The 18,355-nt window shown below is 33.8% G+C and overlaps 1 protein-coding gene across 3 annotated transcripts; it reads left to right on the top strand.

Annotated features, from left to right (window-relative positions):
* The first annotated feature begins 834 nt into the window (after positions 1 to 834).
* Positions 835 to 16,911, top strand: LOC140049234 (neurotensin receptor type 1-like). 3 transcript variants are annotated; one of them, XM_072094075.1, is made up of 4 exons: positions 835 to 1,182; positions 3,287 to 4,176; positions 13,830 to 14,043; positions 15,462 to 16,911. In XM_072094075.1, exons 2-4 carry the CDS (start codon positions 3,352 to 3,354, stop codon positions 15,611 to 15,613), a joined length of 1,191 nt encoding a protein of 396 aa, XP_071950176.1. In that variant the 5' UTR covers positions 835 to 1,182; positions 3,287 to 3,351; the 3' UTR covers positions 15,614 to 16,911. The 3 variants fall into 3 exon arrangements, with proteins under 3 accessions (XP_071950176.1, XP_071950175.1, XP_071950178.1); XM_072094074.1 differs by having other exon boundaries at positions 3,281 to 4,176; XM_072094077.1 differs by having other exon boundaries at positions 3,281 to 4,176; positions 13,830 to 14,048.
* The last annotated feature ends 1,444 nt before the right edge of the window (positions 16,912 to 18,355 follow it).

Below are 18,355 nucleotides of genomic sequence, written 5' to 3'. Positions count from 1 at the left end.
GCGGCACCTTTTGAGACGCGTTCCTCGATAATATGCTCGTGTAATTTTTGACAAGTTACAGTTCCATTTAATCTTAATTATTTAATCCTAACGCAATGGTTCATCAACAATCGAAATATCTTATTACGATTTTATTGCTTTCTTTAGTATGCATAGACCCATGAATATTATTTACCAACATTATTTCCTGTTTCTAACTTTAATGCATAAGTGCGGCTCAGTATCGTCTTCAATGTTGTTGTTTGTTTCGATTTAGGCCTATTATTACGGTACAGCAGCGAGTTTTTACGATTGTTTTTTTTGCCATGTACGCATCCTAATACTCATGGGGTACCGGTATCAGAACCGCAATTGAAAGTTTTCAAGTCATTTTTCTTCTCGGGAAGCCTGAGGGATGGGGATAGGTATCGAGGCTGGGGTTAGGCTAATAGAGTAGAAAACTATGACCGGAATTTTACTGGGAAGGTTTAAACAGTATATTTAAAAACCACCCTGCATGGGTATGATGGGTGAGGTACAAAACTTGCCCGAAGTCTGTAGTTATTTCGAGGCTTCTCGAGGCTTTTCGAATATAAATGAAACGGTCTGGATCCAAGACTAGGTGAGGTACTGTACGTACAAGACCCACTCTATGAGGTTAATTAAATATACCGTACAGTACCGGTGATAATTAAAACTACTGTAAATTGTACTCGCGTACTGTTTGTTTTGATACTATGTAATATAAAATTAAGTAGTTATTTATTAGTTCTCACATCTTACACGAAAGTATAGCCATACACGTATCACACACGTAATTTAATAACCAAAATGAAACCGTCCTGTTGTTTCAGATTGGCGCATGCGCATTACAGATATCACAACAGTTACACTCATAATATTGTCAGTTTCCATTACTGTTTAGATTGAAATGAGACTAAGAATAACTTTCACGTTTCCAATATAGTAGTTGTTTTATCGTCTGCTACAGTATTTTCACACGATCATTAAAACCAATTTTTAGTTCGAGGTTGGCGCCTTTTTTTTGTTATAATTTCACAGCATATAAAGCTAAGTGATTAATCATTTATTCATACGTCGCTCTCGCATAGTTAGTTCAAGACGTATCTCATTCAGGTGGCATCAGTTCACTTCAATTGCTGTTCGGTGTGTATATCAAACAACAACGATGATGTTAACGCGGTAAGTAATACCGTACCTTTAGTTTTTAGAAGTATGGATACGGTACTGTATCTTTAGCTATAACGTATTATTAGTCAGGGGCGTGTATGCTACCATAGGGCAATATCCGGATGATATGTGATTCTTTTCTAGCCTAAACTAAATGCTAAGCATGGAGGTAATCTAATTTTATACCTATAATTAGGTGTCGTTTATTTCTATATTCTTTTGGCTGAAATAATCGTGATATTAATACCAACTAGGTTAACAATGTATGTTAGCATTACAATTTAAGTACATTTGTTAATTCAACCAGATCTTGCACTGTGTTATCTTATTACCTTGTTATAGCTAGTTGTAAAACCATGTTTTACTTGTTATGTATTTATTCAGTGTACTACTGTATTCGGTCGATTCGTTCGGTTGATTTAATATAAGTTGCTGCAGCTAGGATAAGCACCTAATTACATTGATTAGTGTAGATTGGAATTTGATTGGTTATCAATGCTAAAGGGTTCTGCGTTTTCAAATTACGATCTGATGTTCACTTCAGACGTCTTAATAGCCTATCATTTATTAAGTTTAAGATGACATTAATATTAGCATTAAAAACTGTGTGACCATTTTTTGCGCATCAACTCTTAAAATAACTCATTTTAACTGACCAAATGATAGCGTAGAGTTCAGATAACCAACTTATATAAACAAACGGACGAACTTACAAATCAATTGTATGCAAATGCCGGGAAGGTAGGGGACCCCAAGACGTACCTAAAATTATTAAAATGTCAATCCCACCTCTATACCACACCCGGATCCCCTGAATTGAATAAACAAAAATGTCTTAAGCTCTATCTACACTATCAAACTAGTTTGACAAAAAATGTGATGTCATGCCAATGTGGACATGCTGATGCCATCACTACCATATTTGGAAACATCACTACCATATTTGTGCACATCACAAACTAGTTTAATATTGTAGATAGAGCTTCAATGGCTCGCTGAAACAAAACATAATCATTCTAAGGTTTGAGCAACTCTTGTTCGAATAAGCCATAAACATTCCTATGACATTATTATTATTCAAATGTTATTCTATTTCTGTAATGGAATTGTGTCATATAATAACGCGGCGGCGTTACATCACACATTCTTCTAATGTCAACTTACGAATGAAAGGTTGAATTAAGATTTCATGTTATTTGTGTGATTTTTTACTAATTGAACGGAATAAATCATATATGGTTTACATAAATGCTTACATAACCTATCAATTGGCTAGTTATGACTTTAATGTTTGGCAAAGGTTTAACAAATGCTAAACGATAATTTTCTCAAAGGACTAAGGACAACTTAGAAATGTCAGTAGAATTATTTGTCATTATCTCTTTCCAACTACATGTCGTGCCTCCTTGCACATTGTCAACATTAGGTCTTTGATTACACTTACAGGTAAATTTATTATATCGTCTGTATATGTATTGAACTATTAACGTAGCAAGTTATACAAATACATTACAAAACTATTAAGATAATGCAAAATAACAAAATATAGCCGTTTCCAATAGTGTAGGGTATCTATAAATGTTATAGTATCATAATAAAATCCTAAATACAGTATTACATGTGACAGCTGGAAAAATGTCATGATACAGTGTGTCATCCTGTCCTATTGTCCCCTTTTTAAGGACAATAATATTGTCCTAAAAATAATCACTATGATACATTAATGTAACATATCACACTGTATCATGAAAATTGTCCATGATACTGTGCAAATTAAGATACGACAGTATAGTACGGGGATGTGAAATAATTGTTGAAGTTGAGAAGCTTCAGTTAAACACCCATATTTGTTTAGTTGTCTTACGGGAATAAATAATTAATAATACTAAGTTATTGTATTCTTCAAAACGTCGTCTTGTTGATCAATAATGTTATGCCGATTGTAAATACAACCAATCATCATGTATCATCATGTTTTATGCAACCACTGGGATCCATCATGTGTATACGACCAATCATATTTCTTTAATCCTTCCGTTGTTTTCTAAAGAAATCACAATGTAACACCTTGTTGTGATTTAAATGATCTGGTATTGTTTTATCTTTAAAGGAACAGTAATTGGTACGTTTGGAATGTTTGACAGTTATTTCGTTGGATAGGGCTACTTGACAAGAAAAACGATGGCGGAGAACAACTCTGTAACCTTTTTGACAACTTCGTTTGATAATCCAGATCTAGAAGTGACTACTTGTCTTAAACAAAATAAATTCATGGCTATAGTAACTCTCTTGGCTATTATCTCAGCTGTAGTTTTAAATCTGGTTGCGTTTGTCAACATCTACAACTTAAGCCCTAGAAAACAAGATAATATTCCACATCTGTTTATTGGTAGTTTAGCGATGGTAAGCCTACTAATGGTAATTTTAACCTACCCTCTGTCATTCGCGGAACAACTTAAAGGTAATCTGTATGATGAGGATGATCCTGTATGTTACTTCACAGCGTTTATCTTTCTTTGGGCTGGAAATGTTATTGTTTTGATTACAGTACTAATGAGCGTAGAACGATGTTTAGCGATACGGTGGCCATTTAAGCATACAGCTATTTTTAATTTCAATTTAGCTGTTAAACTTCTAATTGGGATTGTGCTCTACAGTTGCTGTCTTTCTTCCATTCCATTGTTTCTCCGAGTCATAGTTAAATATCCTGAAGGAGTGTGCCTATATTCCCAGGACGATGATGGGACGATACGCGGAAAAATTGTGATATTTCTGTACGTTTTAAATTACATACTGAGTTGGATTGTAATGGCAATTGCTAATACGTTGTTGTTGTTGACGATGCGAGATTTACGTAAAACTGCTAAGTCGGCGGCCGGTGGAAGTGTGCGTAGGCCTTATAGACAAAGTTCATCTTGGGATAAACAAAAGAGAGACACTTTAAAGTTTTCACGTTTGATAATGGTGATGTCGTTCTGTTACTCTTTAAGCTGGCTTCCATTTACGGTAAGTTGACAGTTGTTTACTTTTGTATATCAGTGTATTTAACGACTTTCTCCAACACGACGTACTGAAAATTCGGTCCTATACCGCTCATTCATTTGCAGAAAACATAAACATAATCTATAACAAAGTTTAAAAAAATGAAAACGTACGTAAAATTACTCTATTCAACACGAGCCTTATTATAAAAATGATTGAATATATAAATCTGATAAAGCATAATTATTATATATTTATTCATGTTAAATTGTATTTGTAGCAGTAGGGCCTATGTTTTCTGTATCTATTCTGAAACTCCCACATTCCTCTTTTAATCTTTTATGACATTTAAGTTTAAGGCTAAATGTGTGGAAAAAGCGGGTACAAACACATGTTAAAAGATACTAAACACTATTTTTACAGTGTAGATAACAACCTAAGGCAATAGCGCCAAAATAACTTAGACATTCAATTGTGTTTTAATCTACACCCAAAGTAATAATTTCCTGGTATTTGATACATCTTATTGAACCTATATGCACACGCTTAATTCTAGAAAAGACTTATATCTATCAATTCAAACCTATCAATTTGAACTAGTTTAGTTTAAGCTAGAATTAAGGGTTAGTACTTCGTTAATTTAGACCTGAAACAGAAACCTATGCAACCTGGCTTTGCACTTTGCAATAAAATCAACCACACCTTATTAAATTGGATACCGGTAGTGTTTTCCTATACAATGTATTGTTCTTTCGTTTTATATATCTTTTTTCATTAAGAAGAATGCCTCGAATGTGACCTACATAAATTGTGAATTTCCTACCATATAACATTACGAAACATTCCTCAGACCTTGATTTATAAATATAAGAGGAGAGCTCCTAATGGCTCTCCTCAATATGTTGAGGAGAGCCATTATTTAGATTAAGTATTCGAGGCACAGGCCCACCATGGTTGGGCCTGTGGCGAGCCGAATTTTGATAAATGACACCTCTAGATGGCCGGAAATGGTACTCTCGCACGTAAAATTCATCGTAGGTCATTGTTCTCTGAACGTAGTCTACGATGTATTGTTATGATAATTATCTACGCGTCGATCGTAGGGTGGTTCGTAGGGTTAGTAAACACCATTGTCATCGCCTTTACTTTAGAAGCATGGACAATGCAAACAAACAATGTATTGTTTGCTAATTAAAATCCTATCTAAAGATAGTAGACGTCAATTTTTGTAGCCACCCTAGCTAGGCCTACGCATCGGTTATCCTAATTTGGACGGAAATCCGCCGACGAGACGACATCGGGTCCGTGGACCTCTCAGCTCACGCAGAGAGAGTCGAGGCTATCTATCTAGGCCTAGTCTAGTTTCGGCGGCCTACACTATAAATTATTTAATCCTACCTTGAGTTAGCGAATTATAAAAACAACGACACCTAGGCTAGGACACCAACAAAATATATGCAAAATAAATATATAGGGCCTATTCCATATTAATTACTATAAGATTTAATATAAAGGCAACATGTGTATAAGAAAAGGCCCGACCAGAATTTGGAGGGGAAAACATGTGAGCAGTTATTAAGATCAGAGAGAGTGTTTCATGTCATGTGACACAAAATCCAGGTACACGATCTATAATTACTGTTTATCGTCGGCAGCCACCACCCCCCGCACCACCCTCACATACTGAGTTGTTTAAAAAAAAACATGTGAGATGTTGCGGTAAAGCAGAGAGTATCGCGTTTCATGCCATGTGACCAAAAAAACTAGGTCTGTATAATTACGGTCTTCTGACGGCAGTCTTTTTGAGCTACCGATTGAACGTTCTGATACTATTATTTAGAATGAATTGTTTACGATATTTTTCTCCAACATCAAAGATCGTAGGCGCGCCTAGCCTATCGGGGGTAGCCATAACAAAGATCGTTTGCGCGACTATATATAGACTGTGTGTTGTATTCGGGGTTAATATTCTTATCATTATATATATTTTTATGACGCACTGTAACAGGTTGGGGAGCGCTATTTTAGGCGCTCCTTTGATCGTTTTCAGGAGCGCCAAGGAGCGTCAGCGCCATGGCGCTCCTTTTAAATCAAGGTCTGATTCCTATTATAAAGTGTTATTATTTCATAACTCCGTTCTGTTTGATCGATGTCGATTTGCATAGAAATATATACATAGAAAAGTGTGTAGTTAAGAGCGTACACAAGACAAACAAAAGCAATACAGATAAACAGTACAACCATATATCATCAATCTCTATCCAGTGCTCTAATGGCATGAGATTGGTAAAATCTATTATGGAATATCTCATTTGCGAAAAAAGAAGAAGAAGAAGAACATAGTGCATATGAGATGGTTGGGTTTTGTGAATGTGTTTATTACTACAGTACTGCACAACCAGATATGTCTAGATTATAATAATAAATAAATCATATTTTTTGTTTAAAATAAACTCTCATATAAGATTGTAATTAATTGATTGATATGATTAAAGCGTCTTATACACTGACATTAAGTGATACACGATTCCGTATCTAATATTTTAACGATTGACCTTTGAACCGATAATCGTCAAATTATTATAAACAAACGAACAATCGTATACACGCACTCATCTATTAAAAACCACTTATGAAGAGATTGAAGCGCAAAATGCGTTTGACACACGCCTATCTCAGATTTCTTACAAATTGCCCTATTATAATTGTGTTTATGCATAAAGTTTTCAAATTGAAGATGCTTTATCACATAAAATAAAAACCCACAAAACTAACTTGAAAACGAAGCACAAAACACGAGAAAAGAAAAGAGAAAGAAGATCACATAGATAGAGCTGACATGACTAGATAATATATAACTGACTATTGCAAATCTATGTTTATTAAATACTATATTGTCCACGAGTTCATGCTTGCCAGCATGTGCAGGGTTTTTGTTGTTGCAGAAGATGGAGCACCTGCTTTACATTATATGGTTATATGTTGTGTATCATACATAGGCAACAAAACATCCTTAACATTAAAACTTACCAAACTTCCAATAGTTATATAAAATAAGAGTAACAATGATAGATGAACATAAGATTAAGTGTTCTTAACATGGAATGGTACCGTACAGTATACTGTACTGTTCTGTAATACAACCGACATTGTTTAAAATCAATCTCTAAAATTAATCTTTTATATTATAGGCCTACGCTTAAAATGATATAGTGAAATACTGAAAATGCTTTGTAATAATTGTAAAAACCATAGTAACTGAGGAAAAAGTATAAACTCATAAAACCACCACAAAGCACTTACATTGATCAGGTTTCACCTGCATTGATGAACATGGTGTCATTTCATCTTTTTTATAGATAGATAGAATTTAGATGAAAAAAAAAGTATTTTCAAATTAAGTGAATCCATTAGAAACGTTTTCAGATGAGGCAATTTGTTTTCTGACTAGTCTAATAGAAATTAGTATGTTTATCATAATTATAATATTATTATTACCATCTGTTTCAAGTTGTACGTACAGTATGAAACACAACTTATACATGACTCAATCTAATCTGGATGTGTATTTTGATATCTAATCTGCGTTATTATAATACGAATTAGACGTTGAAGTGAAAAGTCAGTTAAATATATGTGATGACTCTATGTAGTAAATTCAGTGAAGGTACAGTACTGTGAACTCGTTTAGAGTTTGCTTTAATAACTAGTTACGTAAGCTACTAAAGTTATCTAATGTAGACTTGTTCTATAACAAGCATGATGTTTGTTACGAATAACGTTCCCTCATTTTATGAATATTCAAAGTTTTAAGAACAGACAGTTGTAAGCTAATAGTCTAATTAAAACCATAAATCTTTCACAATCAAACCTGCATCAGCGTTGATGCAAATTGATATTAAGATATTGTAGGTTGTTTTTGTAGAAGATGCTATTGTTAATTTCCTGCTGAAAATGTTTCTATTTTTGTTTTACATGTTTTTTTTTAATATTTATTTATTTATTTAATCACACTCTTGTGTAATACCAGACCACCTACTTCCTGCTTATGAGTGAATATATAAAATAACAATTATAAATAGACTCTGGTTAAAAATAGACACGGATTAAAAATCAATCAATCAATAAAATAACTACTTTAAACAGACTTACTACACCAAACCTCTTTTTCTCATTTTCCGAGTAGAAGGAGAAAAAGAGAGAGAGAGAAAAAACTGTATATGTAAATAAATATGTTAAAAATGACTTGTTAAAAACAATGGACTGGCGTAAGGAGAGCAATTGATAGGCAAATTTAGCAAATGTATATGTATTATCCGAATTGAAGGAAATTAATGAATAAATAACATTCGTCCTACTTTTCAATATCACCATATTATGCAATCTCATTTAATACATGAATGTACTTTTGATATGCTCTAATAACATATGTAACAGTGTTAACATTATTGATAGAACTAGTTTCACACGGGCTGTGTACATCACTATATCGACAATTTATTCTGGTTCGGTTTATTGCGTCTTGGCCCCGATTCACACGTACCGAAATCTCATGAGATTTTCTCCACTTACATGGTGCGCGTGTATGTAAAGTAACTCATTAGTAACGCATGGCTGCTGAGCATACAAACGCATGCGGTACATTAACTACTATTGAACATTCTTTTTAACATTGATAAATTCATAACCGTTTTTCTTCGAACATCCTAAAAGCGTTTTATATGCGTTTAATTGGTAAAAAAATAGTGTTTCGCGTCATCAAGCATGAAGACTACACATGACAAAAAATACACTTAGAATACAATTTCTATAAATTAAGTATTCATACCTTTTACCATGTTAACACATTTGTATTAATGATGTCAACTTATTTATAAGTAATGAAAAAAGGGGGAAACAAGTGGAAATAATAAAGGTGGGTTAATCCCTCGAAAGACAAATACAAAAATGGAAAACCACTTTATTTCTAAAAGTGTATATTTCTAACTAAATAACTATTTCTTACTCTAATTGAACGATCACACCAAAGAGCGGAAGTGTATACTGTATATATATATCTATGGGTGGATTCCATCAACTACTATCAAGTGTTACAATGATTAAACAAATTAATTAAACTTAATTAAACTATTATCAATCGTGTTTTTCAAAATAGAATTCTAATTCTAATCCTACAATTTAGAAGAAAAAACAAATTCAAGTTACCTAAATTGCATATCCAACATCATAATTGCCTTTTAACTCCAACCTTTTTGAATATACATAACCTATAACTTTGAGATACCCCTATTAAGTCCTTAGTTCTGAAGGTGTTCGCAATGTTATAATGTAATGTATAATAAAATAAACAGGTAACATGTTTAAAATGCCTTAGGTAATTACAAAGTATTCCTAAAAAAAAAAGAAGAAAAATGTGTAATCTATTGGTATAGATTAAATGATTTTCCAAAACTTAAAAAACCCAAAAAACATGTATATAAATGAATGAAACGCCTAATCAAAAGATTAAACCTTTGGCGTCCCATACCTACTATTAATTAGTTTCGATGAAGATTTTAGGTGAGAATTTACAGATTAATATATATATATATATCCTTGAACTGTAATTAAACCTCGAAACATTCGATTGATATGTGAGCATCATATCTATCAAATGAAAACACATTAGTATATGCTTCAATCAATAACGCTATTTGATTCATCATCATCCCGAGGATTAAGTACCTTAGTTCTTCTTCACATCCCTCGATGGGATATCACATTGATATTCATCTATAGAACCATCCAAGCTAGCTGTCAAATTAGAGTTCCCAATGCAATTAACTTATTCTCAATCATTACAACTCTAAGCAATTAATGTTATTTGGTTGTCGTCTCCCCGATATATCTTATTATCGGAAAGAAAGTTATTGTAATAACTTTACACATGTCAATCTCTATGGGAGTCTGTGATGAGTCTGTTGGCACTTGAATAATTATAGTTCGCCATGTCCCATGCACACCAGACTCAATATCTCGTATCTTTCTGGGATCCTGCCTTCTTACTCCAACCCCCACCCCCTCCCCCCAGATTTACTGCTATTTGTATATATTATTCCTTATTTATTCCATTATTGTTTCATGGAAGTAATGTTGTTTTGAATTCGAACATGTTTCTGTCGTGCCATCATACATTCCTTTAGATTAAGATTAAAAATCTACGTAGAATTATCCAAAAATTAGAATAATTCCATCATGATTGGCCTGATCATGATTTACCTCAATTTGCGTACATCATGCGGGGAGCATTGAATACAATATTGAATTTCACAGGCTAATAGGCATAATATCAAAGCATGTTATAAGAAGACACAAATTCAAGTTTAATACGGTACATCAATATGAAATATGATAGGCCTACATACATATCCTGGTTCAGGTTCGATATTATTATATTTTATTATATTATTAGAGAAAAAAAAAACACTATCAAGCATTATGTGACAAATTAATCACCTTTTGTTCCTGGACGGACTCTTAGATCATCTGATGATTTTTTACTCTCTGTTCTATACACGCATAGCCACTAAAACCTTTGGTCATAGATCGTTTTCTTTTGCAGCACCCACACTCTGGAATTCACTCCCCCCACAAATTAAACACTGCTCTTCTGTTGCCTTATTTAAACAAATTGCTCAAAACTCATTTTATCGACCACTAACATGCCCAGCGCCTTGGATTTTGTACCTCGGTCTTTGAATTGACGCTTTATAAATATTGATATAATAATAACACTAATACTAATAATAATAATAATAATAATAAATGGGATGTGCCCATACAGAGGAACACGATGATGTCATATCACTTCAATATTTGGGTACATCACACTTTTTTTGTCAAATTAGTTTGGTGGATACGCGCCTACAAACTATGATCATGCAGGCTTAATTAATTTACCCACTTAGTTACTTCATGGACTAATTATCACTAAATTTGGTAGGAGGTATTCAACTTATCCGGGTAAATTACAAAGTCTGAACGGGCCCTACGATAATCATTAAACATCTACATCGTTTTCGTGGTGTGTACACGAAACCCTTTTAAACAATAACACATTATAGATAGCACACAAGGGTGGGATGTTAGAGTAATTTAATCTATATAAATTCACACGGTAAGTTTTGGCTAGTTATCCCGTTTACCTGCCCACATCCTTGTCTGAGTGGCGACAGTGATGGATACCTAGGCCAAGTTGTATTCATATTCGGACAGCGTTTAATCATTTTCTATAAAAACTTGTATTTATTAGGATTAAATGTATTATTGTTAATTGATATGAATTCGGGTCATTTACCTTTGCTGCTTCATTTCTTTGAAAAACGTCTCCCGGACTTTTAATTAATCGGCTACCTTGAATGATTTATATCAAACATATTTTTTATTTCAAGTTGTTGCTGTTTAATCCTCTGATGAATAAGTTTACCTTAGGCATATATTCAAAACATTAGTAACAGAAACATTGGAAACGGGATCATTACATTTTGCACATGTCAGTCACAGTTTGGTTAGGAACGGTGGTGGGTATGGGGGGTTATTGGGAGGTGTTGTGGGGGTTGATGGGAGGGGTGTCTTTATAATACTTGCCTCAAAATGTTAGACAGGGAAATCCGATAATAGTTAGATAAGAATTAGCAATAATGTTTGACGCAGTTTTGAGGAACCTTTAAGAGAATTTGACACTATATAACCGATTGGATATCAAACCCGCGGCCGGCTGGTCTTTGATTGGTTAATTCTATATCAGGGTGCTGTGCATTAGTATTTTCCCCAATTCACACGATTGCACGGTTTTGTAAAAAGTGTGTGCGACGCGCTAGGCCGGTGAAATGGTTTGAATCAGAATACCAACCGATAGTGTGTGCCGTCTATAACGGTTCTAATCCGCGGCTAAAGTCCCAGAGCCACCGTTTCAAGCTGTTGCTTAATTAAAGAAAAGTTTACTTTCTCTAACTGTGAATCTTTGTTATTATTGAATGTTTATTCTTTAAAGGTATGATTGTTTTAATTGACTCGGCTTTGGCAATCTTAACCCGTGCAACTCATAAACATTACGATATACACTAATTATGACCATGGAAAAGAAAGTTTGTATCAAATTAATATATAAACCTCATCCAAAATCAAAAGATATCCCTGTTGTAATGAATGGATTTAATTACCTTAAGTGTTGCAGTAGATTTACCAAAGTAATTTATTCAGTAAATGTTTTGAACGATGTCTTTTAACCGACTTCTTTATCTAAGGTATTTTAACGTACAGTATGACGGTCTATTTATTTACCTTTTGATGTAATATAATTTATGTAAATGTAATTTTAATTTCCAACGAAATTGTTGAGAAACTCGAGAAATGACGTCATTAATATAAGTAATGGCTAAACATCATCAATCAGTCGACTGACAATGAACACCAGTTCAAAAGCTCTGTCTACACTATCAAACTAGTTTGACAAGAAAAGTGTAATGTGCCCAAATATGGTAGTGGTATGTAGGCCTATACATACGGTAGTGATATGACATCATCATGTCCATATTATGTGAACATCACATTTTTTTCCACATAAATTTGATAGTGTAAACAGAGCTTTAGCATTCAAGTGTTATATATTGTGTCCTTTTACATTGCTACAAAAACAAATAGTTAAAATAACATTGATAAAGTTGGATTTGAGCCAAATGGTTGGGACAGTACTATAACTATCATACAAAAAAAACCCCCGGATTCAATTGCCGATAAGGGAAATCTCCAATTCTTAACTGTATGAGTAGCTGGTTCAAATCAAGTTACAAGTTACATTTATTTCTCTTCTAAGTTCATAATAATAAATTATGATAATTTGAAAAACTAGGGAAGATAATGCGGCGTAGAAAGGAACTGGCCACCCCACCACACAGTGCCTTCTTACCGTTAATAGTTGGAGATTGGCATTATGGTTTTCTGTATGACCTTCGTCGCAACGCAAAGAATTAATTTTTAATCTGATAGATTATGAAAAGGAAAGCTGTTAGAAAACATACGCGTGAAGGCACTCCTCCTAAACATCTGCTTATTTTGCACATTTTTCGACATTGGTAATCTTTTTAAATATGTCTAGGATTCGTAAAGTCGATCGCAACCTAGGCTCTGACAATATTTCACAAACACCTATTAGGAATTATACGCTCAGATGGAACACACTGCACAGTAGTCCCACAATGTGAAAACTTAGGCCTAGATTTTTTTGTTGAGAAACCAAAATTACAAACGTCCGTCCAAATCCGCCTTGAGTAAAAAAGGGCGCAGAAAAAATTCATTTATTATTGTCGATAAATGGGTACAATTATGTTGACAGGAACAGCATCATCTTTATCATTATAACCATGTTATAACAATGACGTTTTTAATTTTCTATCATACCCCTTTGGCCAACGGTACAAGCTGGGTATCCATTGTTCAGCGGTGTACGTGACGGGACGTTAAACTATGAAGAATGTATTTTTATACCTCCCTAGTTATGCATTGTAACAAGTAATTGATGTTGTACATTAAGTACCAATGAATTTATCTTGATGTCGTTACTTTGTAATAGTTATATTGACATCACGGCATAATACTCCTGCTGTAATAGTATGTCTGTATTTCTTTTTTTTTTTAAGGTTAAAGTTCTTCTAAAACATTACTTGAACTGGGATAACTGTATTTTCGACATGATGACCATATCGTTAGCAGGTTGTGATCCTATTATAAACCCTTTGGTGTGCGTTATAATGAGTAAATCATTTAGAAAAGGTTACAGAAAGACGGTAGTGAATGCTTTCAAGTGCGCATGTAAAGAAAGAGATGGACTACGATCAATGGAACTTCTTCCTGGTACGGTTAGTATGGTTGTCAAAATTTAATGTCAATAGCGCCAACTATCAATAAGAAAAGTTTTTAATTGATAGGTGGCGCTACATGATTTATGTATAAGAAGGCTAGGCGTCTTCGCACGTTGCTTGATACTGTAGAAACAAACGAGGAATCAAAAAATATCTAGATTTCTTCAAAACTGACCAATCGGATTGCTTTTGTTATAGCATGACTTAGTTTACACTAATTCCTTCATGGTTACAGAATGTTTTTTTTTTCATTTTAGATTTAACAAAATCTGTCTGCAATCAAACTCTCAATTCAAAACACATTAACATTTACATCATCAGTACATTATTTCTTTCGCTTAATTAAAGAATGTGCGAACTAGCACGATATTTTAATCCCTTGATTGGAACTAATGAGCTTAGTATTCAGTCTGGTACTGACATCGGCCTACTTGTTGACATGTCTATATCACGTGATAATTGCCATTTGTCTTTTGTCTAGGCCAGGACATTCTCTTCCCCATCCACTATATTCTGTAAGCCTATAAAAAACTATCTATCAAGGATGTGTAAAAAACGAACGGTTATGAAATAATATTTTTATTCAGAATTGTACTGGATATAAATATGTAAATCGGATAACGGATTGAATCATTTTTGTTGCCGGAGGCTCCTTCTGCTCTATATAATCTTAGAAAACGCCGCGAGTTTGGTATTCCTATTGTTAAAATCCGATCGTTCAAAAACGTTTATTATTAATCACGGACTTTTCTAAAATTGGTAAACTCTGTTTTTTTTCCACGACTCTCGTACTCCTTTTTGTACTAATTTTGAATGTTTAATTCGATTATTGAATATGGTTTATGGCAATCTAATTATAAATAAGTTTACACGCATATCTGAAACACTTTGAATGTTCGTGTAAACTTATGTTTTTTGATCGTGTTATTTTTTTTTATATGGATCTGTAGATTTTTTATATCTTGTTATATCTGTATATTATAGTAGAGCGATATACCGTTTTACGAGTAGAAATAATAAGGTTATTCTGATCGAGGGTCTTAAGCTAAGCTCGTGGGGTTATAAGCGAAATATAAAATAAGATGATAAACAAGAAATCAAATAGCTAAGATTCTTATATTATTAATGATATTATACATAACACAAACAAAACGCATACACTTTAAGAATGCCCCGCGTAAGAAATTTTACCAATCACGACGCGATGGGTCATCCGAACGATTGTTTATGATTGGTCAACTCACCTGCGTTGCTCCTACGTCGTTGCGTTGCTTCGTTCAGTGGGAACCAAGCTCAAGGTTACAAACACATTGTAGCCACACTGTTATAACTTAAACATGTGACGTCATGATGGTTAATTCAATAATAATTTAGTATATCATTCATATTGGCTTTTTTTTGTAATGTTAGCTCCGCATTCGAAATCAAGACCGAGTGATGGCGCCATTTATGATGAATGTCCTAACGAAGATCTTCAAGAGGTGACAGATTCCGGTTGTTCCCATAGCCACGCTGAACGCGTCAACTCCTTACGCTCTAACGCGTGTATAACAAGTGTATAGCAATACTAAGTATGTAAGCCTAATATCTTAAAATGTTTATTTGCAAGTGTTAAGCTTCCACTACCTGAAGCCTGTTTTCCTGTCGACGTTATTTGACGCTATCGTTAACAATAATCGGCGATCTCCTACGTAAACATTAAAATGTTAACGATTTACAGGAAAAGGTACTCGCTATCGTTATCATTCCAACTTGATCGTTTTAAAACGATCGTCGTTGAAATTTTAACGCTCAATATATAACGTCGACAAGAAAACAGGCTTAATACCCCAAGGACGTAGAGGAAGAATAAAAATCTAGTGACGATGACGTCGACGAAATATGACCAATCATGACATGATGTATGATGATCCATCGCGTCGTGATTGGTCAAATTACTTACGCCCTTGCGCCGATTTAAGAGTATGGCTATGTGCGTTACTAGATTTTTTTTATTTCCAGTAAAGATAAGTTAGATGATTTTAATTGTTAAATGTTTAGTCTTTTAAATATAATAAGGGAATGGCAATGTTGTATTAAAATGATTTAACAAGATGATAGAGGCATGTACTGGTATGTTCCTTGCTATTAAGTTGGCTTAATACTGTAATAATAGCAAATCTATTATCATTATAATAATAGATTAATTTTTAAGACATACTGAATTTTCGGTGGAATGCCGAATTTTGACACTAATTATGGTCTTGTCCAATTACAACATTTTTATGTGGTTTATAAATTCATAAATAAAATTGTCTTTAATTGGAGGTCCTATACTTGAGATAATTAAGAACTATTGTAAAATCAATGGTATTTATACCGTAACTAATATTTTTTCCGGTATACTTTTAAAATTGTTTTAAAATGTGACGTATATAAGTTATTCTTTTAACATGTAATTTATAGCTGCAAAGTATGTGAGATTACTTACGCCAAACGGTATGTTCAATGCAATTGTAAGTTTTAGAGAAAAATGACGCAAAATTGTAAAAAAAAAATATAAATGTATTGAATTCAATTCGTCATACCCTACTGTAACCGTGCCTGTACACTTTGAATGTTTTCAATATTTGTTACATGCAACATTAAAACATAGCATGTAACTATAAAATGTGATCACATTCGCTAAAACGTTAAACTGAAAATAAAACATAGCTACTGTATCTTCGATTTTATATTAATACATACAAGCTTAAATCAATTATCCATAACCAATGTTTAATATATTACTATGTAATTTGAGTAAAAATAATCTTATACATTTGCAATAACAATTTATAAATTTTTTGTTATCTAACATTGTTGTATCGTGCAATAAAGATATTGGCAATATCAACTATATGGAATATTGTATCTTCTAATGTTATTTAAGATATTAATATTTATTTATATCAAATATTGAATAAAGTATAATTGAACTTATTTATTGCGTATGATATCAAATAGAATACAACGCTTTTAATTCATTCCTACTTTATTTGCACATTTCCCTTCCTCGTCAATAAGTAATTAAGAATGATGACAACTCAACGGACCTATAGACAAAGTTTAACAATTCCAATTAGGCTGATGCTAAACCATAGGAAAAGAAGAAAGGGTCTTGCCTGGACAGCATTTTGGAAGCGTTTGTGGAGATGTTTTAACATCCCAATCTCCACCAAAGTAAAGCTATACAATACAACCTGTGTTACTGTCCTTGTGTATGGCTGCGAGTCTTGGGTCCTCTCTAAGGCGATGGAAAGTGAAATCAACGCCTTTAGCACTTCATGCTATAGAATCATGCTAAATATCAAGAGAACAGATAGGGTGCCAAATGCTTCTATCTATGACCTAACCAAGACCAGACCGCTAGTGGAAAATATCCCGTCAATTAAAGTTCCTGGGTCACGCGCTTCGAATGCCTGATGACGAACCATGCAAAGAGTAGGCCTATAGTACGCTCTGTATGTTCCTCAACATGGGAAAAGAAAACGAGGAAGGCAGAAAACCAACTTTCTGAAATACATCCAACAGCTTTTAGGGGATGAAGGAGGCATGATTACAACTGATAAGCTGTCAGAGTTAGCCAAGCACCGTTGTGGCTGGAGAAAGCTTGTAGTCGCCTGCTCCTGATGATGGATGAAACCATAGGGTGACGAGACGCGAGCGGTTCTTTTTGACATTGTGGTAAAAATATAAGAGTGTCCCTGGATCTATATCCAGAGAAACCTCTATATCCAGGGACACATCACTAGATGTGTTCTTGGATATAGAGGTGTTCCTGGATATGATATGTCCTGAATATAGGAGTGTCCCTGGATATAGTGGTGTCCCTCAATATAAGAGTGTCCCTGGATATAGAGGTGTCCCTTAATAGTTCTCAAAATGTGTTAAACGTTGTTTTCACACAATTCCTGCCTATCGCATATCTTCTACTACTCTACATTCCATAAGTCATCACCATGAAACGTATTACTGTACTGTCTGATTTTAAAATAGTCCTTAGGACATCATAGATTGCAAGGTGGAGTTCATATTTCATTGCGTTTAATTTCATTAAAGAGTATATAACCAACACCGTGATACTGATATCCATATAAATATACATTTTCTAAAAACGTTGTTATTTAATCTCAACAAATTCAATAATTTGTTAAAATCATATTTTCAAAGAGGAATTACTTTATTGGTAACACAGACGCCTGGATTACCGGCTCCATCTACGTCACTATATAATTTTCACAGGTCATGATTTGTTTATGTAACCCTCTGGCCTTCTACAAGAA

The sequence above is a fragment of the Antedon mediterranea genome, chromosome 5 (assembly GCF_964355755.1).
Source record: "Antedon mediterranea chromosome 5, ecAntMedi1.1, whole genome shotgun sequence".
NCBI classification, from domain to species: Eukaryota; Metazoa; Echinodermata; class Crinoidea; order Comatulida; family Antedonidae; genus Antedon; species Antedon mediterranea.
Note: the sequence above shows the minus strand (reverse complement) of the source record. Positions and strands in the feature narration are given on the sequence as shown.

Bases quoted from the DNA above. Each gene is read 5' to 3' on its own strand.
- LOC140049234 (XM_072094075.1), top strand. From the start codon at position 3,352: ATGGCGGAGAACAACTCTGTAACCTTTTTGACAACTTCGTTTGATAAT. The intron at 4,177-13,829 runs GTAAGTTGACAG...TTTTTTTTTAAG, and splicing joins TAAGCTGGCTTCCATTTACG to GTTAAAGTTCTTCTAAAACA. The intron at 14,044-15,461 runs GTACGGTTAGTA...TTGTAATGTTAG, and splicing joins ATCAATGGAACTTCTTCCTG to CTCCGCATTCGAAATCAAGA.